We start from the raw sequence: 22302 nt of genomic DNA, 5'->3' as shown, positions 1-22302 counted from the left end.
GCCTACTATTTTGCTAATACTATGTATTATTGTAACTTATCTTTGACCTGTCCAATATTAATTGCACAATTTGTGATGTAAGATAAAACTGGACCAATAATAAATCAAATCAAATCAAATTAATTTCGAGAAATAAAAATTTTTGCATAACATAAATTAAAGAAGCTTTCAAGCTTCCCTATGCAATAAAGCTGGTTTCTGAAATACAATTTTTTGAAAAGAAGCTGTACACAATGTGTGCTGTCAGAGTATTTTCAACGTAGATTAAGATATGTAAAAGTGTAGTTTCAGCTCTCTGAGACTGCAGACGTGTGTGCAAGTTGTGTTTGTGTGAGTGTTTGTTTGTGTGCGTGTGTGTATGTGTATGTGTGTCTATTGCTGACAAAGGCCTTCATGGCCAAAAGCTATGATGGTGTGAATCTTTTTACTGTGCCTATCGCGACTCTTCATCTCCGCAATTTTCCTTCTCTGGTATTGTTACATTCCATCCTGGATTTTACTTTGTAAGATATATAAACTTTCATTACAATTCAAATTATTCATTTCACTTATATTTTTTTTATTTCTTCAGTTGTTATTTTACATTCTTGTTCCTTTTCTTTCTTCGTTTAGCATTTCACATGTGTGTATTTTGTTAATTGAAAATAATAAGTAACTACTTATTATTGTAGAAAATAATGATGATGATAATTTGTAAAGAAATTCTTGAAACATGTTTTCTCACAGCATGCATATAAAATGAATGAAATTTCTTCATGTAATATACGCAACAGAGAAGACAATATAAAACAAAATTCAGCAGGATTCCAAATTGTCACAGATGGTACTCAAAATATTCTGTTGTGGATCAGGCATATTTCAATATATCTATAAGTCTTGGCAAAGAGAATTGGTTGTGTAGTGCTAGTGACTGCAGCTCGATTTCATTATTTCACAAGTGAAGATTGACACCACTTCCAAAATCAAAAGCTGTATACGTCCCACGGCTGTACCTGTGCCATCGAGCCTATTGGGATCGCCTTACGAACAAGTTCCTTCTCCTCATGTACAATGCTCTAAATGGTTTTATCACATTTACCAGCTGCCTTTTCATAGTTGTAAGAGAAAACAATGGTGAGTTTGGTCCGAGAACTTGAGAATTTCTTTTTGAAGCCACAAATGTCCTTGTCATACCATCAAAATGTCACCAAACAAACACCCGACCAAGTCAAAAGATATTTGAAAGCTGTTTTCTTTCCCAGTGAGGGAGAATATCTGTATTGTTGTTAGATTATTGTAGTGGTCAGTGTGAAAGAACCATATAGAGCATCGTACCTGAAGACAAAGAACTCGTTCACCCTCACCTAGTGATACCAAAGGGATCGACAGCACAGGTACAGCTGTGGGAAGTATACAGTTGGCGATGTTGGAAGTTTTTGTGAGAAGACTTTCTGATTTACATCTGCTGAATGATTATGATGTCAGTCTCCACCTGAGAAACAACACAATAGAACTGCAGTAGGCAGCATTTTGCAAAATTTCAAATTATTACAGAAGCTGATTACACAGTTTTCAAGAATATTAATTACACATGACCTTTCATACGAAAAACATTTTTTATATATTGTCTTGAAGATATTCCTTCTAAACCTAAACTGCCAAATTGTCTTTCAGGGTGTGTTTTATCCCTTAATAGTGAAATTAGGTACCAACAAAAAAATATATACTGTACTATTTGGCCCCTCAACACACCCGCCAAGTTTCATCGAGATCGTTTATTGACATTTGGGAATGTCGAAACTTCCTGGCAGATTAAAACTGTGTGCCAGACCGAGACTCGAACTCAGGACCTTAGCCTTTCGCGGGCAAGTGCTCTACCGACTGAGCTACCCAAGCACGACTCACACCCCGTCCTCACAGCTTTACTTATGGCTTTACCTCGTCTTCCACCTTCCAAACTTTACAGAAGTTCTCCTGCAAACCTTACAGAGCTAGCACTCCTGAAAGAAAGGATATTGTGGAGACATGGCTTAGCCACAGCCTGGGGAATGTTTCCAGTGTGAGATTTTCACTCTTCAGTGGAGTGTGCGCTGATATGAAACTTCCTGGCAGATTAAAAATGTGTGCCAGACTGAGACCCGAACTCGGGACCTTTGCCTTTCGTGGGCAAGTGCTCTACCACCTGAGCTACCCAAGCACGACTCACGCCCCGTCCTCAAAGCTTTACTTCTGCCAGTACCTCGTCTCCTATCTTGATTTTGGAATGTTCTTTCGTAAGTCTGCCTGTTACAGCAGAGAACGCTATCGGCGCAACACTATTTCGCTACGCCTAGTCACGCTGCCTTGCAGCGCCATGCAAATACTCATCTGCTCCGACTATTTAAGCCATTACAAAACCATACAAAGTCATTTACATGCTATGGAGCGGACAGTACCAGCAGATCAGATGCAATGCCACCATTCGGCAGTACTGGCAGTTCCATCTCAGCACTCCACGCTGGCAACTCAGCCCAGTTTGTCCCGATCTTCACCGGCAGCACATCAGCTGTTGCATGCCAGCAGCAACAACAACGTCCCCACACTTCACGCCGCCTCCTACTGCAACTCTAGGATTCATCGTGTAGGAACATAAAACACGATGTCCACAGCAGAGACATTTCTGTTATACACACATCAAAGAAGAGTTTTGCAGCACTTCGGTTCCAAGACAGAAAATTGGAATAGAGGTCAACATAAAAAGGGCGGAAATGATGTTTATTGCTCGTGAAAACCACACATTGCACGTTGTACCACCATACAGCGAGACCTTCAGACGTAGTGGTCCGGACTGCTGTACATTCGGCATGTTGTTGGGCCCATCTGTACCACTCTGCATGGTGTCACGGTTGCAAAGATGGACCTCACCACGGGCATCAGGAGTGACGTTGCACATCATGCAGACTACTGCGTGCAGTTGAGTCACAAAATGACGTCCGTGGCTGCACGAAAAGCATTATTCAACACGGTGGCAGTGCTATCAGGGTTCCTGTGAGGCTTAATCCGTAGATAGCGGTCATCCACTGGACGGCCTGAGCAAGGCGTGTCATCGACAGTTCCTGTCTCTCTGTATCTTGTCCACATCTGAACAACATCTCTTTGGTTCAATCCGTGATGCCTGGACACTTCCCTTGTTGAAAGCCCTTCCTGGCACAAAGTAACACTGGGGATGTGATCAAACTGCAACCATGACTGTCTAGGCACGATTGAAATACAGACAACACAAGCCGTGTACCTTTTACTTCCTGGTAGATGACTGGAACTGATTGGTTATCGGACCCCCTCGCATCTAATATGTGCTGCTCATGCAGGATTGTTTACACCTTTGGGCAGGTTTAGTGACATCTCTCAACAGTCAAACGGACTGTGTCTGTGATACAATATCCACAGTCAATGTCTATCTTCAAGAGTTCTGGGAACCAGGGTGATGCAAAACTTTCTTTGACATGTGCATATAGTCGCGTGGATATTTGTCCGAGGACATTATAATTGAGTTTTGGTTTTGTTAACAAACAGTACTTTTGATCATTCTTGGTGCAAGTATACATCGGTTCCATATTTGCAGTAGAGTTGTCGGATCTCGACTGATGTAAGCAGTAACATCATTCATTGATAAACAACAGTCTCTACAGGCCACAACCGTGCTGCTCTCATATCCTGACATGTGCCGACAGACATTTCTCCATCTTACACGAGGTATAATGCAACCTTTTCACAAACAACATCTAATGTGATTTCTGAATGTGAAATCCACTGTGTAATCTTTCCTCACATACAGAAGGTAGTGGATTTACTTCTACTTACTCTGTGGGGTTACACTGAAATGCCAGTTGTTTGCGTATCCAAACATTCAGTACCCTTCAAGCAAATTTGATGTTCCTCATGTTCCAGTTGTGTACTGTTGCAATTTTAATGTCCCCCAATGTGTTTTCATTTAATGGCTGCACTTATGATTTTTAACACATTTTCAATCATCACATTTATGAATTACTCATACAGTTCTCAACTCCTTCACCAGTTACAGTTTCATCACCTAGCCAGTTATTTTGTTTGAACTACACTACAAAGTCAGTAGCAGTGCTTACATTTCAAGCTGTTCCAGGCGGTAGATCTCAGAGAAGGCAGCAACCGAGAGCATCTTTGCATCACAGACAGAGAGTTCCCGCAAAGCAGGGAGCCCACGGCTGATGGCAATTATTGTCTCATTGTCCAAGCCAGGTCCACACCATATGTCCAGCTTTCTCAATCTTTTCAGCCCTCGACCCCTTTAAAACACAATTAAATACATAGTTAAAGTTGTGTCAGATTATCTTGTCTTTATTAGAGAAAAAAATGAGAGAGACAAAATTTAAATGACCTGCTTGCAAACTGCTCACCAGTTTTGACGACTTTGATATTCTAACTGAGTGCCATGCGAAGATAAAATAGTTTTTAGGAAATATCCAAGTCACAGGTCACAATACACTAGCCAATTTGGGGCAGGTAGAATTTCAGAATACTTAAAAATAAGGGAATTGTAAGTATAATAGCTTCAAAGATATCAAAGACTGAATTTCAATTTGTTTCACATATACCTGACTCATCACCAACTGTGAACACTCAGATATTAATAGGATCAATAAACAGGGAGGCAAAAAAACTGAAGATAATGCCAGAGCAGCATAAGCAACATCAAACTGAGCAAAATTTTCGGAATAATCAGAGGTCAGAAGGGCACTTATGATAAGCTATGGCCACAAAATTAAGGAGTGTCAGCAATGAGCATACAAAACCTCCTCCAGGAGGGGAATCAGTCTGTGTGTGTCTACCAGTGTGCTTTTGTCAGAATAAGGTGCTACTCCACTTGTTACAATAACAGTTAATTCAGTGTCTTTCCACATTAGCTAGCCCTTAGATTTCACTGTTAACAACATCAAATCTTGTGGTACTACATGTCTACTATCTTAGTGTAGTTCCATTTCTCCAACATAAATTACCATCTTAATAAATTAATGACAGTATGCTATAATTAGCACAGTCGTGCATCACCCAGTAGACACCACAGAAAATTTGCAACAAACATAACTACCCACAGGCAGTAATTTAAAGTTTGCCTACATTTGACTGGTCAGCAGGAATCATAATCTTCAGGAACTTTTTTTTTAATTTTTTTATTTTAAGCAACTAGTTTTGTAGGACCAAATTGAGGAACAAATCTCTAAGGTCATGGGACTGGTCAGTACATTAAATTACAGCATAAAAGTATTGACAGATAAAATAAAATGTTTATGAACCCAAAAAAGACAAGCCATAAGTTTATGTAAACAAAATCAACAATATAACACAGGAATCGGCTTATTTTTTCAAGGAACTGCTTGACAGAACATGACAAGTGGCTCATGAGGAAGCTCTTCAGTTTCTATTTGAAACAGTGTGGATTACTGCTAAGACATTTGAATTCTTGTGGTAGCTTATTGAAAATGGATGCACCCCTTTCTGCACAAGAGCCAACGAAGTGCGACCCAAATGGAGATTGGACTTTTGTCTAGTATTAACTGAGTGAAAGCTGCTAATTCTTGGGAATAAGCCGATATTGTTAACAATAAATGACAGTAAAGAATACATATATTTATAGGCCAATTTCAGAATGTCCAGACTAATGAACAAGGGTCGACAATAGATTCAGTTATTGACCGAACTGCCTGTTTCTCAGCCACAAATACCCAAAAAAAAAAAATAAGCAAAGTAAATAACTTTTTGTATCAAACTATCACCTATTTCAGATACCATTTAAATAGCACAAATGGCACCATTAAGTCTTTAGACAAGATCCTGAATAGTTTACTATCTACCTAAACACCTAGAAATTTGATCTGTTCAATTTAAATAATCACATGCCCATTCAGTGAAATTAAAATGTCAGGTTTTGTTGAATTGTCTGTTAGATACTGTAAAGACCGAGCCTTACTGTAATTTAGCATTAGTTTCTTTTCTACAAGCTGTGAACTTATGTCATGAACTGCATTATGTGAAACAGAGCCAATGTTGCACACATCTTTTACTACCAAGCTGGTGTCATCAGTGAACAGAAATATTTTAGAATCACCTGTAATACTTGGAGGCATATCATTTATATAAATAAGGAACAGGAGTGGCCCCAGCACTGATCGCTGGTGCACCCCCCCCCCCCCCCCCCCCCCCCTCAGACCCCACATTGTACACATTCTCAACACTGTGGATCATGATGTTTTGCTGTATTGTTAAAATGAGAGGTGAACCAATTGTGAGCTACCCCCTGTATTCCATAATGGTCAACTTCTGCAGCAATATTCTTTGAACAACACAATCAAATGCCTTAGTTAAATAAAAAAGGATGCCTACCATTTGAAACCTTTTGTTTAACCCATCCGTTCCGTAGAAATGTTGGAACACGTGAGGCAATAATGACCTTACGACTTATCTTAGAAGATAGATTAAGGAAAGGCAAACCTATGTTTCTACCATTTGTAGACTTAGAGAAAGCTTTTGACAATGTTGACTGGAATACTCCCTTTCAAATTCTGAAGGTGGCAGGGTTAAAATACAGAGAGCGAAAGGCTATTTACAATTTGTACAGGAACCAGATGGCAGTTATAAGAGTCGAGGGACATGAAAGGGAAGCAGTGGTTGGGAAGGGAGTGAGACAGGGTTGTAGCCTCTTCCCGACTTTATTCAATCTGTATATTGAGCAAGCAGTGAAGGAAACAAAAGAAAAATTCGGAGTAGGTATTAAAATCCACGGAGAAGAAATAAAAACTTTGAGGTTCGCCGATGACATTGTAATACTGTCAGAGACAGCAAAGGACTTGGAAGAGCAGTTGAACGGAATGGATGGTGTCTTGAAAGGTGGATATAAGATGAACATCAACAAAAGCAAAACGAGGATAATGGAATGCAGTCGAATTATGTCGGGTGATGCTGAGGGTATTTGATTAGGAAATGAGACACTTAAAGTAGTAAAGGAATTTTGCTATTGGAGGAGCAAAATAACTGATGATGGTCGAAGTAGAGAGGATATAAAATGTAGACTGGCAATGGCAACGAAAGCGTTTCTGAAGAAGAAAAATTTGTTAACATCGAGTGTAGATTTAAGTGTTAGGAAGTCGTTTCTGAAAGTATTTGTATGGAGTGTAGCCACGTATAGAAGTGAAACATGGACAATAAATAGTTTGGACAAGAAGAGAATACAAGCTTTCGAAATATGGTGCTACAGAAGAATCCTGAAGATTAGATGGGTAGATCACATAACTAATGAGGAGGTATTGAACAGAATTCTGGAGAAGAGGAGCTTGTGGCACAACTTGACAAGAAGAAGGGATCGGTTGGAAGGGCATGTTCTGAGGCACCAAGGGATCACTAATTTAGTATTGGAGGGTAGCATGGAGGGTAAAAATCATAGAGGGAGACCAAGAGATGAATACACTAAGCAGATTCAGAAGGATGTAGGCTACAGTAAGTACTGGGGGATGAAGAAGCTTGCACAGGATAGTGTAGCATGGAGAGCTGCATCAAACCAGTCTCACGACTGAAGACCACAAGAACAACACCACCTATCAGCTGACTTCAATCTAAAAAAGATGCAGCTCTAACACCAATTACTACAGGAATTTTTCCACGAGTGATCCCACCACCACCCACTACACTGTCACCTATAAGCTTTGGCAGCCTCCCCTCTCCATACCTATTGAGGTGCAGACCATGCCTAGTGACATCCGATCTACTGATGGATCACATTGCAGTGCTGCCAGTCGAGTCTGTGTCCTCCTCCATCAGTGCCTTCTCCAGCCCCACGTTAACACACCTAACGGCAACACTACGACGAGGCCAGTCGTGACGCTGAAACGGTTGCACGAAGTGCACGTTAGTGCCACCAGTTTGAATAGCTATCTCTACCAGGTCACCACCTGCATCACACTCCCTCACCCTATCGAGACTATTCCCAGCGCCACTCACAATCACGATGTGATCCTCTTTTGTAAAATTCCTACGTACCTCCTCTACATTAACGGTCACCTGAGCCAATACTGCACTAGGCTTCACAATGCCGGTGACCTGTTACTCTCCCCCCGACACTTCCTGCAACTGCGGGCTCATACCTCTGCCGTGTGAATTATCTAACAGGAAGAAGAAGGTTCTGCTGCTAGAATTTGCAACTGACTCAGGTTCTCTAACTGCTGAGGACTTCTGCATGTTTCCTACACCTACAGTTACAAGAGGCTGCAAGAGACACTCCACTAAACACAGACAGTTGGTAAAATCTATCTGTTATACGACAACTGTCCGAATATCTACTCCTCCTAGCTGCCTTCTTACCAACTGCCATTTCCCATTCCTAGTGCCCTTTGTCCTCAACCTATCTAGTCCTTCCTTTGTGTTTTGTAACTATGCTCTTTAGCATAACAGGTAGCTATCTGGGGGCAAGTCAGTTTAAAATCACACACATTTCCGTGCACTCATACCAATCTGCTGTAGGTCCGCAATAGTCGAGTTATGGCCTACAGTTACTCTGAAAATTTTGGTCAAATGGACCCGTATCCCGCTCAGGACAGTTTTTTTATTTTTTTTTTTTTCCTTTCTCTTATATTTGATCAAAGCTAGTCCTCAATCATTTATGTCATACACCTGAGACTGTGCAAATAACGAATTCTTAAAATGTATACAGCTGCGGTACCTGTCACAGTGAAATGTCATCCACTATCAGAGATACATTTCACGAAGAAAGCCTCACCGACTGTGGCCGAACGGTACGAAACCCGTGTCTAAACAGTCAACTCCCGTCCGCAGGGCTTATAATTTCTGTTCTCGCAGTACTTTTTCCTCTCCAACTCGAAAATGAAAGTTACTGCAAAATTCACGTGTCCAAGAGAACAGACACCTTTTTTGATCGTGCAACCAGTACGAATCGAGACACAAAGGAATTGCTGACATTTAGCTGCTAGTGGGCATCGAGTTACATCAGTGGGGAAAATTAAAAGTTTGTGCTGGACCGGGATCCGAACCTGCACCTCCTGCTTGCTACACAGATGCTGGCTCACCTCCCTTTAGACTCAAATTCTCCATTTATCCACACACTACTGAGATAGTGTCCCTGCTCATTACACCCGTAAATTGAGAACTAGGTCTGACAGGAGGTGTGATGCGGCAGTCCGTGAAGCTGCAATGACTACCGTGTCCAGATGCCTCGGTGGTCAGAGCATTTGCCGAGTGAGCAGGAGACCCGGGTCAAATCCTGGTCTGGCACAAATTTTCAAATTTTCCCACTGATGTAAATAAAAGCCCTCTAGCAGCTAAATGTCATTAATTCATTTGTGTCCTCTTGCAGTCTTCAAGGGTTGCAGGAGGAAAAGCTTACGGGCACTTCTACAGTTGTAAAGGGGACTTAGAGTTTCGTCATCAAAACTTGAGTTACTGTCTGTGGAAATGTACCATTTTGATATAAGTTTAGTTTTAATATCAGATCACTTCCAAACCTTCCACTCCACGGCACACACACAAACCGAGGAGAGGGCAGTGCCGTCACTCTCTACTGTAATTATGATACTGCTTACCATTTCCCTCCAAACACAACAATGACTGTGAGAAACTGGTACGTTTTGCAACTGGAACGGTTGACTGCGTTTCTTCACAGATTTCTCCACACACTACTTTTCAGGAGGACATTTTTGTCACACAGAAGAGGACCCGACGGTGAGTGCCCGTATCTCCACTGTGTGCGTACCGTGAAGCAGGTTACTTCAAAGTGGTCTGAGCTTCACACTTATTTCACACTGAAACAGCAAATTTCTAGACTTAGTAGACAAAGTTTGGATGAAGAATCTAAGTCTCCTCCACAACCCTCTCAGAAGTCTGTAATAAGAATTAAGAAACCGCCATGTATACTTTTCCTTTTTCTTTCCTAATGAAATATGAATACAAACAGTCAAGCAAATGTGTTAACACAATTATTGCTGGAATCTCTCTCTCTCTCTCTCTCTCTCACACACACACACACACACACACACACACACACACACACAACCACACACAAACTCACTATGTTCATTGAAGACTCACTAATTTCTTTCCTGCAATGTAAGCCTTCAAATTACGTTGGAAGAAATTCAGGATGGGAGTAGGGAAATCAGAGAAATCATCTGCGACAGGCACATTGGATGAAAGCTGCCAACTTATTTTTTCTTTACGAAAACGGTACTTGTGGTGATTACTTGTGGCATGTATCCTAAATACAACAATATGTTTGAAATATTGGGGCTGTCGACTGACTGTGTGCAGTGCTATAAGTGTAAAAAATATTGCAACAAGTTTGAGTCAGACAAACATAAGTGTAGAGACATTAACTGATTGGAATATTGTGTTAATTCCTGCAAATATTGTGCACTAATTTTTGGTCAAAAAATTGTTGTTTGTTTATAATTAGGAGTAAATGAGGCCACTCACCAAATACCAGGAGTGTTGAGTTTTCAACAGATCACACAAAAAGAGGAGGAAAATCTTGCTACTTCTGGGAAAACATCCTTCTGTGAGTTAGAGGACACTCTCACTCACACTGTGTGTCCAGCCTGCAGAGAGGAGAATGTGTGTGTGTGTGTGTGTGTGTGTGTGTGTGTGTGTGTGTGTGTGTGTGTGTGTGTGTGTACACTATAGCTCATGAAAGGATCTCTCCTCCAAACGGTTACAAAGTTTTACTACCTGTACTGACATAAAGGCTATTACTGTTTGCTGTTGTACTGACATAAAGGCTATTACTGTTTGTTCAGCCTCTCGAGCCTCCTGCAGGGCTTGATCTTTGTCACGCATAACACTATTTACGTGACTTTGTTGTGACTTCCATTGTCTTGCGCTAGCACCTAATCCGTGGATCTGACCCACTAATGTGTTAGGAAAGCCTAATGTTAAATGTCTAAAATCTGTCAGTTATTTACATTATATGAATATCTTTTCATTTACATTGACTGTAATGTTTGCATGAGTACATCCGAAAGCTTTATTATGTTTCTGTACTTTATGAGACAATATATTTAATACCAGCAAGATGACTTGAGCTGTGATTACTATTCATCCACAAACATCTATGTGGTGACCTACATTTTTAAATGCGTGCTATACTTTTCATATGATTTCGATATAATTACTTCACTTTAATGTAATGCTACTACTCATACCTGTATCTACCATCTACACCTATGTGCTATTCTACACTTTTGACTTTTTGCAATGGTTCTGATAGCTTACCAACTTTCGTCTTTCATTGACCTCTTGTACAACTGGCTTGTACTTTTACAGAAATTTTATTTATTGTTTTTATGTTTAGAGTGAATGTTTTGTTTAACACATTGCGGTAACTTTCAACACTCAAAGCATGAAGCAGCATTAGTGGTATCTTTGCCTCAATTTCACTTTGTAACAAACATCTATGGTCAGATTTTTTTTTTACAATTAGCAGATGATCGGTTATAATAGGACACACCAACTGTTGTGCAAAAATACCTGACTTTATACATTTTTGCCAGTGTTTTTTCCATGACTGTATTACTATCACAAAATAAAGAACAAAGATAGTTTGTGCATGTTCAGTAGTTCAGATGGGGCAGTATTTTCATGGATAGACACAGTGATGTGATATGTTGTTGTTGTGGTCTTCAGTCCTGAGACTGGTTTGGTGCTGCTCTCCATCCTACTCTATCCTGTGCAAGCTTCTTCATCTCCCAGTACCTACTGCAACGTACATCCTTCTGAATCTGCTTAGAGTATTCATCTCTTGGTCACCCTCTACGATTTTTACCCTCCACACTTCCCTCCAATACTAAATTTGTGATCCACTGATGCCTCAGAATGTGTCCTACCAATCGATCCCTTGTTCTAGTCAAGTTGTGCCACAAATTCCTCTTCTCCCCAATTCTATTCAGTACCTCCTCATTAGTTATGTGATCTACCCATCTAATCTTCAGCATTCTTCTGTAGCACCACATTTCGAAAGCTTGTATTCTCTTCTTGTCTAAACTATTTATTGTCCATGTTTCACTTCCATACATGCCTATACTTCACACAAATACTTTCAGAAACGACTTTCTGACATTCAAATTTGTACTAGATGTTAAAAAATTTCTCTTAGTCAGAAACATTTTCCTTGTCATAGCCAATTTACATTTCACAAGTATATCTTCTTTACTCAAACCCTCCTCAGTTATTTTGCTCCCCAAATAACAAAACTCATTTACTATTTTAAATATCTCATTTCCTAATCTAATACCCTCAGCATCACCTGATTTAATTTGACTACATTCCATTAACCTCATTTTGCTTTTAGTATTGTTCATCTTATATTCTCCTTTCAAGACACTGTCCATTCCATTCAGTTGCTCTTCTAGGTCCTTTGCTGTCTCTGAGGGAATTACAATGCCATCAGCAAACCTCAAAGCTTTTATTTATTCTCCATGGATTATAATTCCTACTCCAAATTTTTCTTTTGTTTCCTTTACTGATTGCTCAAAATACAGATTGAATAACATGGGGGATGGGCCAGAACCCTGTCTCACTCCCTTCTCAACCACTCCCCTTGACTCTTATAACTGCAATCTGGTTTCTGTACAAATTGTAAATAGCCTTTTGCTCCCTGCCACCTTCAGAACCTGAAAGACAGTATTACAGTCAACATTGTCAAAAGCTTTCTGTAAGTCTCCAAATGCCAGAAATGTAGGTTTGCCTTTCCTTAATCTATATTCTAAGATAAGCCGTAGGATGAGTATTGTGTCACGTGTTCCAACATATCCACGGAATCCTAATTGATCTTCCCAAAGGTTGGCTTCTACCAGTTTTTCCATTCGTCTGTAAAGAACTTGTGTTAGTATTTTGCAACCGTGACTCATTAAACTGATAGTTCAGTAATTTTCACATCTATCAACACCTCCTTTCATTAGGATTGGAATTATTATATTCTTCTTGAAGTCTGAGGGTATTTCACTTGTCTCATACATCTTGCTCACCAGGTGGTAGAGTTTTGTCAGGACTTGCTTTCCTAAGGCCGTCAGTAGTTCCAATGGAATGTTGTCTACTCCTGGGGCCTTGTTTTGACTCAGGTCTTTCAGTCCTCTGTCAAATTCTTCATGCAGTATCACATCTCCCATTTCATCTTCCTCTACATCCTGCTCCATTTCCATAATATTGCCCTGAAGTCCATTGTCCTTGTATAGACTCTCTATATATTCCTTCCACCTTTCTGCTTTCCATTCTTTGCATAGGATGGGTTTTTCATCTGAGCTCTTGATGTTCATACAGGTGGTTCACTTTTCTCCAAAGGTCTCTCTAATTTTCCTGTAGGCAGTATCTATCTTACCCCTACTCATATGTGCTTCTATGTCTTTACATCTGTCCTCTAGCCATCCTTGCTTCACCATTTTGCACTTCCTGCCATTCTCATTTTTGAGATGTTTGTATTCCTTTTTGCCTGCTTCATTTACTGCATTTCTGTATTTTTCCCTTTCATCAATTAAATTCAATCTCTCTTCTGTTACCCAAGGATTTCTACGAGCCCTCTTCTTCTTACCTACTTGATCCTCTGCTGCCTTCACTATTTCATCTCTCAGAGCTACCCATTCTTCTTCTACATTCCTTTCCCCTGTTCTTGTCAATTCTTCCCTAATGCTCCCCCTGAAACTCTCTACAACCTCTGGTTCTTTCAGTTTATCCAGGTTCCATCTCCTTAAATTTCTACCTTTTTGCAGTTTCTTCAGTTTCAATCTACAGTTCATAACCAATATATTGTGGTCACAGTTCACATCTGTCCCTGGAAATGTCTTACAATTTAAAACCTGGGTCCTAATTCTCTGTCTTACCATTATGTAATCTATATGAAACATTCAGTGTCTCCAGGCCTCTTCCATGAATACAACCTTCTTTCATGATTCTTAAACCAAGTTTTAGCTATGATTAAGTTATGACCTGTGCGAAATTCGTGTCTATCTTGGCTACAAATAGGCATTCAATATGCTGTTCATAGTACCTTACCTGTGTTCCCATTTTTTTATTCATCATGAAACCGACTCCTGCATTCGTCCTATATGATTCTGTATATATAACGCTGTATTCCCCCGACCAGAAGTCTTGTTCTTCCTGTCACCGAACTTAACTAATTCCCACTACATCTAACTTTAATCTATCCATTTCCCTTTTTAAGTTTTCTAGCCTACCTGCCCTATTAAGGGATCTGACATTCCACACTCCAATCAGCAGAACACCAGTTTTGTTTCTCCTTATGACGACATCCTCCTTAGTAGCCCCCACCCCAAGATCTGAACGGGGAACTATTTTACCTCCAGAATATTTTACCCAAGAGGATACCACCATCATTTAACCATACAGTAAAGCTGCATGCCCTCGGGAAAAATTACGGCTGTAGTTTCCCCTTGCTTTCAGCCATTCGCAGTACCAGCACAGCAAGGCCGTTTTGGTTATTGTTACAAGGCCAGATCAGTCAATCATTCAGACTGCTGCCCCTGCAACTACTGAAAAGACTGCTGCCCCTCTTCAGGAACCACACATTTGTCTGGCCTCTCAACAGATACCCCTCCGCTGTGGTTGCAACTACTGTACGACACTCTATTTTGCTGAGGCACGCGAGCTTCCCCACCAATGACAAGGTCCATGGTTCTTGGGGAAGATGATATGTTATGTTATGTGAATAATATTTGGTCTTTTGTCAGTATTAGCTTATATCATCTCACATATAAGTGATTGTACTTTAAGCATTTCTGCCCGTTTCACACTTTCTTACATGTATACAAATACGGTGATGACGGTTTAAAGGACACCGATACTAATAATAGAAGATGCCTAAACACCTGTGTGTTGTATGCTTCATAAAAAGAAAAAAAGCCAGAAGTTTCTCCCCATGTGAATCTATAACAAATTCCACCTGCTCACAAACAGATCTCACATTAAAATTACCATGTAAGCAACAACCAGTCGCAAAATCATGTTTTCTTTATTTACTTTTGCAAATCGACCTACATTTGTTCCTTTTTACTAATTTGTACAATCGCTTTTTGGCGTATATAACAGTACTATGTGGCTGACAAAATCTTTGTCAATATATCCCTTTTTTGTAAATATTTCAGTATTTTATCATTATATTTTACCTCACGTTGTATGTAATTTCTTCTTCTCATTTTTATTTTAACTGTATCTTTTTGCATAGAGGGTGGGTTTGCTTTGCAGCGCCCCCTTACAGTTCCTCGTTGTCACAGTCAGTTCTCGACGTACCACTTAATGTTTGGCCTCTGCTTAATACAGTGTTACTACTCAGGGAACATATTCGTTGAAAGGTAAATTTGTATGCGCATTTTAAATGGTTTAATGCATCTATATACATTTAATTGGTTTTACGTTGCTTTATGTACATTTATTCATTTGGTCACTGTTATTAATTATTTTTATTTTTATTCTCGTGTTTGTAGCTGTTAATCAGTTGAAATCGATTTGCAAAAGTAAATAAAGAAAACACGATTTTGTGACTGGTTGCTGCTTACTCCGTAAATTTTCAGTTTACAGCCGCTGCACAACTTGGGAACCACACGGAGCCCACCATTCACAAGATCTCGCACTGCAACATCACACCAAGATTATTTCTAAAAATGGAGCGACAGTCAACCACACCCTTTCATAGGAGCTACGTCAGAGTGGCTGTAAACTCCCACTTTTAAGTTCATCAGAATTACTGGGTCACAGTGTCTGTCCTTTGCTCGTGAGATTCTAAAAAGCAACGACGAATTTCGTCCATTGAAGTGCAACATTTAACTCGGATACATTATAGACAGTGACAGATACGCTCTAAAGTTCCATCCGAACGAGTTTCGTACCTTTTGAGAGCTGATTCGATAACATCAAAAAACCATTTATCATTAAACTAATAAAACTATTAAAATAAACTGTCAGATAGCACACTCGGTACTCGGACCATCTGTGTGTCAGCCACAGTCGAGCGACGGCCGTTCGTGTGGAGAAACAGCTCACCGGCAGTGATCACAGCTAAACTGGCGGACTGCACGGCTGCTTCCACAGGTGACCCTGCCTCTGATGTCTGTGACAGGACTGGAGTACGTTGCAGTGGGAGGAATTACGAGGCAGGTCTCGTGTCTAGGTCTATTAGAGGGATACCGGTGGACCTGTGTGAAACTTCCACACTTTTACAGTTCTAAATAATGACAGTATTTGGAATTAGTGTAATGGCTAGGATACGGATAGTTGTGGGAATGAAGTGAACACATCTTTAAAAATGAAGCAAATGACACGAAATAATAATCAGGAATTTATGACACATTTTTGTAAGAGGAAAAATCAGAAAGTAACACACAATAATTTTATCACCAAAAAGTTTAATAGGTAACAAAACAAAACAAAAATCACAAATCCATTTGCATCTTTTACCTACTTTTTTACACAGTCACCGACATACTCGACACAATTCTTCCGTCGCGGTACCAGTTTCGATGTCCCCTGATCATAGAAGTCTGTTTGGTCGGAGTATAGCCACGTGTGGACTGCCGATTTCACTTTTGTATCTGTCCCAAAGCATTGCCTGGCCAGCAATTTCTTCACAGGACCAAACAGATGCAAGGTCCACATTATGTGGTAGTTTCTGGAGCACCTCCCACCCAAATTTGGCACAAACAGGAGCAGCAATGAGGGGGCGAGCATTGTCACGAAGAAGTCTGAACCGTCAGCATTAATGTCGGGATGTCTGTCACGAAAGGGCACGGCGCAATTTAACCGAAGTTTTAATGTAGACTGAAGCATTCACCGTGATTCCGTGTTCAGTGTAGTCCACCGTACCACACTGAGCGTATCTCAGAACACTGTCACAAGCATTTTCCCAATAGACTGAGTCACTCTGAATGTTTTTCATACTAGGGAACCGGCACGTTTCAACACCGTCGAGGCGTGTTCGGTTTCGGGCACGTAGTGGTATGCCCAAGACTCGTCACCGGTGACGATTCCTTTCAGAAAGTTGTGCCGTTCTGCCGAATAATGCATTAAGTGGTTCGAGCCCATCACCATTCGCTGGCCCTCGCAGTCGTCTATCGTGTTTGTATGTGCTGAGTGAGAACTAACTTTACAAAATTTCGACGTGTCGCGAAAAATATTGTACACTGCACTATAGCAAATCTCGAATTGCTGCGATAAGGTTCGCAGTTGCGTGTGCCGGTCTTTCAAAATTGCTGCCTCAGTGGCTCGACATGTGGCGGGGTTGCAGCTGTTACCGGTCACCCAGAGTTTGGCGAATCACTGAGGTCAACACGGTTCTCTCCGAAGAATGCACACCACCTGGAGACACTGCTACAGTCTGTACAGTCGTTGCACACGAGCCACGCATGTCCCTGTCAGTTTCACTCAGTTTATGCCCTCTGGCCCACAAATATTGAACTACACTTCACTGCTCTTCACAGTAACACGTGTGCCGTGTTTTTGTGTAGTTTAGGCTTCTCTCACGAGAGCTGCACATGAAAACAAAATACCCTCTGTAGTGAAAACTTCAAATTATATAATCACGAAATTTCAACATTCTACCTGCAACACCGGGGGAGAAAGATTTTTTGTGCATTTCTTTCTGATCCTCTCTCGTATATATATATATATATATATATATATAAAAAGAAAGATGATGAAACTTACCAAACAAAAGCGCTGGCAGGTCGATAGACACACAAACAAACACAAACATACAACCAATGGTTGCCTCGTCAGGAAAGAGGGAAGGAGAAGGAAAGACAAAAGGATATGGGTTTTAAGGGAGAGGGTAAGGAGTCATTCCAATCCCGGGAGCGGAAAGACTTACCTTAGGGGGAAAAAAGGACAGGTATACACTCGCACACACACACATATCCATCCACACATACACAGACACAAGCAGACATTTGTAAAGGCAAAGAGTTTGGGCATTTTTTGGGCAGAGATGTCAGTCGGGGCGGATGTACAGAGGCAAAGATGAAGTTGAAAGACAGGTGAGGTATGAGCGGCGGCAAATTGAAATTAGAAATTAGCGGAGATTGAGGCCTGGCGGATAGCGAGAAGAAAGGATATGCTGAAGGGCAAGTTCCCATCTCCGGAGTTCTGACAGGTTGGTGTTAGTGGGAAGTATCCAGATAACCCGGACGGTGTAACACTGTGCCAAGATGTGCTGGCCGTGCACCAAGGCATGTTTAGCCACAGGGTGATCCTCATTACCAACAAACACTGTCTGCCTGTGTCCATTCATTCGCATGAATGGTTGCGAAAGCTAGAATTTTGTGTGTATGTTTGTGTTTGTTTGTGTGTCTATCGACCTGCCAGCGCTTTTGTTTGGTAAGTTTCATCATCTTTCTTTTTAGATATATTTTTCCCACGTGGAATGTTTCCCTCTATTATATTCATATATATATATATATATATATATATATATATATATATATATATATATATATATATATATATATATATATATATATATATATATATATATATATCGTGTTTGTATGTGCTGAGTGAATATATATATATATAAAACAAAGATGAGGTGACTTACTGAACGAAAGCACTGGCAGGTCGATAGACACACAAACAAACACAAACATACACACAAAATTCAAGCTTTCGCAACAAACTGTACCTCCACCTGTCCAATGGCCAACTTCACACGTCCGTCCACATCAAGCCCACCAACAAGCAACAGTACCTCCATTATGACAGCTGCCACCCACTCCACATCAAATGGTCCCTTCCCTACAGCCTAGGTCTTCGTGGCAAACAAATCTGCTCCAGTCCGGAATCCCTGAATCATTACACCAACAACCTGACAACAGCTTTCGCATCCCGCAACTACCCTCCCGACCTGGTACAGAAGCAAATAACCAGAGCCACTTCCTCATCCCCTCAAACCCCAAAAGTGCCCCACTTGTGACAGGATACTTTCCGGGACTGGACCAGACTCTGAATGTGGCTCTCCAGCAGGGATACGACTTCCTCAAATCCTGCCCTGAAATGAGATCCATCCTTCATGAAATCCTCCCCACTCCGCCAAGAGTGTCTTTCCGCCGTCCACCTAACCTTCGTAACCTGTTAGTTCATCCCTATGAAATCCCCAAACCACCTTCCCTACCCTCTGGTTCCTATCCTTGTAACCGCCCCCGATGCAAAACCTGTCCCATTCACCCTCCCACCACCACCTACTCCAGTCCTGTAACCCGGAAGGTGTACACGATCAAAGGCAGAGCCACGTGTGAAAGCACCCACATGATTTACCAACTGACCTGCCTACACTGTGATGCATTCTATGTGGGAATGACCAGCAACAAACTGTCCATTCGCATGAATGGACACAGGCAGACAGTGTTTGTTGGTAATGAGGATCACCCTGTGGCTAAACATGCCTTGGTGCACAGCCAGCACATCTTGGCACAGTGTTACACCGTCCGGGTTATCTGGATACTTCCCACCAACACCAACCTATCCGAACTCCGGAGATGGGAACTTGCCCTTCAGTATATCCTCTCTTCTCGTCATCCGCCAGGCCTCAATCTCCGCTAATTTCAAGTTGCCGCCACTCATACCTCACCTGTCTTTCAACAACTTCTTTGCCTCTACACTTCTGCCTCGACTGACATCTCTGCCCAAACTCTTTGTCTTTAAATATGTCTGCTTGTGTCTGTATGTGTGGATGGATATGTGTGTGTGTGCGCGAGTGTATACCTGTCCTTTTTTCCCCCTAAGGTAAGTCTTTCCGCTCTCGGAATTGGAATGACTCCTTACCCTCTCCCTTAAAACCCACTTCCTTTCGCCTTTCCCTCTCCTTCCCTCTTTCCTGATGAGGCAACAGTTTGTTGCGAAAGCTTGAATTTTGTGTGTATGTTTGTGTTTGTTTGTGTGTCTATCGACCTGCCAGCGCTTTCGTTCGGTAAGTCACCTCATCTTTGTTTTTATATATAATTTTTCCCACGTGGAATGCTTCCCTCTATATACACACACACACACACACACACACACACACACACACACACACACACACACACACAGATATATATATATATATATATATATATATATATATTTTCCTTGCACATAATTTCGAACAAAATTCTTTACAGAGCATTACAATGTCTCAGTGCAAATGACACTTCACATAAGAATGTAAGCTACGTGTACTTTTTGCCTATACGGGATACAAAAATAGTAGCGGATTTACCGGGTGATCAAAAAGTCAGCATAAATTTGATAACTTAATAAACCACGGAATATAGTAGATAGAGAGGTAAACATTAACACACATGCTTGGAATGACATGGGGTTTTATTAGAACCAAAAAAAAAACACCCCATATTGCTAGATGCGTGAAAGATCTGTTGCGCGCGTCATTGGGGGTGATGATCGTGTGCTCAGCCGCCACTTTCGTCATGCTTGGCCTCCCAGGTCCCCAGACCTCAGTCCGTGCGATTATTGGCTTTGGGGTTACCTGAAGTCGCAAGTGTATTGTGATCGACCGACATCTCTAGGGATGCTGAAAGACAACATCCGACGCCAATGCCTCACCATAACTCCGGACATGCTTTAAAGTGCTGTTCACAACATTATTCCTCGACTACAGCTATGTTGAGGAATGATGGTGGACATATTGAGCATTTCCTGTAAAGAGCATCATCTTTGCTTTGTCTTACTTTGTTATGCTAATTATTGCTATTCTGATCACATGAAGTGCCATCTGTCAGACATGTTTTGAACGTTTGTATTTTTTTGGTTCTAATAAAACCCTATGTCTTTTCAAATTTATACTGACTTTTTGATTACCCGGTAGCTGACCTCGAAAAGGCTACGAACAATTTTCCGCGCGTAAAGACGGCATTTAGTAAATACAGTTCTGCTCTTTGAACCATTTCTCCCTGCAACTCATTTATAATGATTCCAAATGCAATTTTAATAGGCAACTCTCTCTTGTTAATTGAAAAGGTATGCTCAGATGACATGTTATTAAGTTTATCTGTGGTATTGCAGTAGTTTTCCCAGTTTCAGTCAGCTGAGCATTAATTGCAAACAGGGGATGCATGTGAAACTTTCACCCTTTTATAATTTTAAATAATGACAGTATTTGGAATAAGTGTAGTTGTAGGCATAAGGATAGTTGTTGACAGTGAAAACTAAGTTTGTCGTTTTGGAAACTATACTGGTTTAGAAAAGTCAGCTTGTACAATGGGCAGAGAGAATGGATCATTGCAGTGGTCCACGGTTATTGTCAATGACAATTCTGAATGCAAATTATCCAATTAATAAGTACTTTGAAACCAATAAAATGGTATTTGTAATAACATAATATGAAAAAGAAGTATCTTATTTGTGATAAATAAAGTAGCTTTGTAAAACAGAGGCACGAAGCTGGTCATCCACGATACCATTTTGTGTACGATAGGTAAAAGTCTCTTTTGTGTTACTTATTCACTTTACTTTACTTTACTTTACTTTAGTTTACGCGATCAGGCCCAGAGGACTGCGCGCTGCTACGAGGTTCCTCCTCCACCGGGTTCTGTTTTCTGCCTCCTGGCACCAATCATTCTCTATTCCAATCTGCAGCAAGTCCTTACGGATCCCATCCCCCCTTCTCTTCTTCGGTCTTCTTAGTGGACATCTTCCACAGGGAGTACAATCCGTAGCTTTCAACGGCCATCGGCATTTACCCGTCCGGCTGAGATGTCCCGCCCGTACAAAGTGCTCGGTTCTCATCAGTCCTACAATGTTTGGTCTATTGTATATTTTGTCTAGCTCACAATTATATCTGATCCTCCATTCTCCAATGATCTCATCTCGTACCAGACCAAAGATCTACCTTAAGACTTTCCACTCAAAAACAAGAAGATTGTTCGAGACTTTTTTTCCAGACACTCCAAGTATGTGACTGGGGAGACAAGGTGTGGGAGATCTGTTTCTGGACATAATGAGGAGAGTAAATTCTATCTGTGAAGGCCTCACTGAGACCCTCAACATGTCTGGAGAGGAAGTACTCGTATCTCCAGATAAAATGACCACATGTGGCTCAGCTGTACAGAATGGACTCTGGCCGAGGAGCGGATGTCAGCTGTCGAGATAGGTAGGCAGGTCCGACGTGTAAGGAGGTGCCGACGGAGCCATCCGGAGGCAGTCGACCTCGAGGAAGGTGGCCTGTTCTGACGAGGAGGGGAAAAGGTGTTAAAATTCTGGAGGAATAAGGATAGTGTCCTCCCACTCACTACAGATCATGAAGATGCCACACAATGC

The 22302-nt window shown here is 41.1% G+C and overlaps 1 protein-coding gene across 5 annotated transcripts in view; it reads right to left on the bottom strand.

Annotated features, from left to right (window-relative positions):
* LOC126428067 (uncharacterized) overlaps nt 1-22302 on the bottom strand; it is a 259575-nt gene that overhangs the window by 42880 nt on the left and 194393 nt on the right. For 4 of the 5 annotated variants that reach the window (XM_050089950.1, XM_050089951.1, XM_050089952.1 and 1 more), the window contains exon 6: nt 4101-4280. In XM_050089950.1, coding sequence (XP_049945907.1) covers nt 4101-4280 — 180 coding nt within the window. Of the gene's footprint in view, nt 1-815; nt 1472-4100; nt 4281-22302 lie in introns of those variants that run through there. The other variant, XM_050089953.1, reaches the window with a different exon arrangement.

Source organism: Schistocerca serialis, chromosome 12 (assembly GCF_023864345.2).
Source record: "Schistocerca serialis cubense isolate TAMUIC-IGC-003099 chromosome 12, iqSchSeri2.2, whole genome shotgun sequence".
In the NCBI taxonomy this organism is placed as follows: Eukaryota; Metazoa; Arthropoda; class Insecta; order Orthoptera; family Acrididae; genus Schistocerca; species Schistocerca serialis.
The sequence above is the reverse complement of the archived record's forward strand: the minus strand, read 5'-3'. Positions and strand labels throughout refer to the sequence as shown.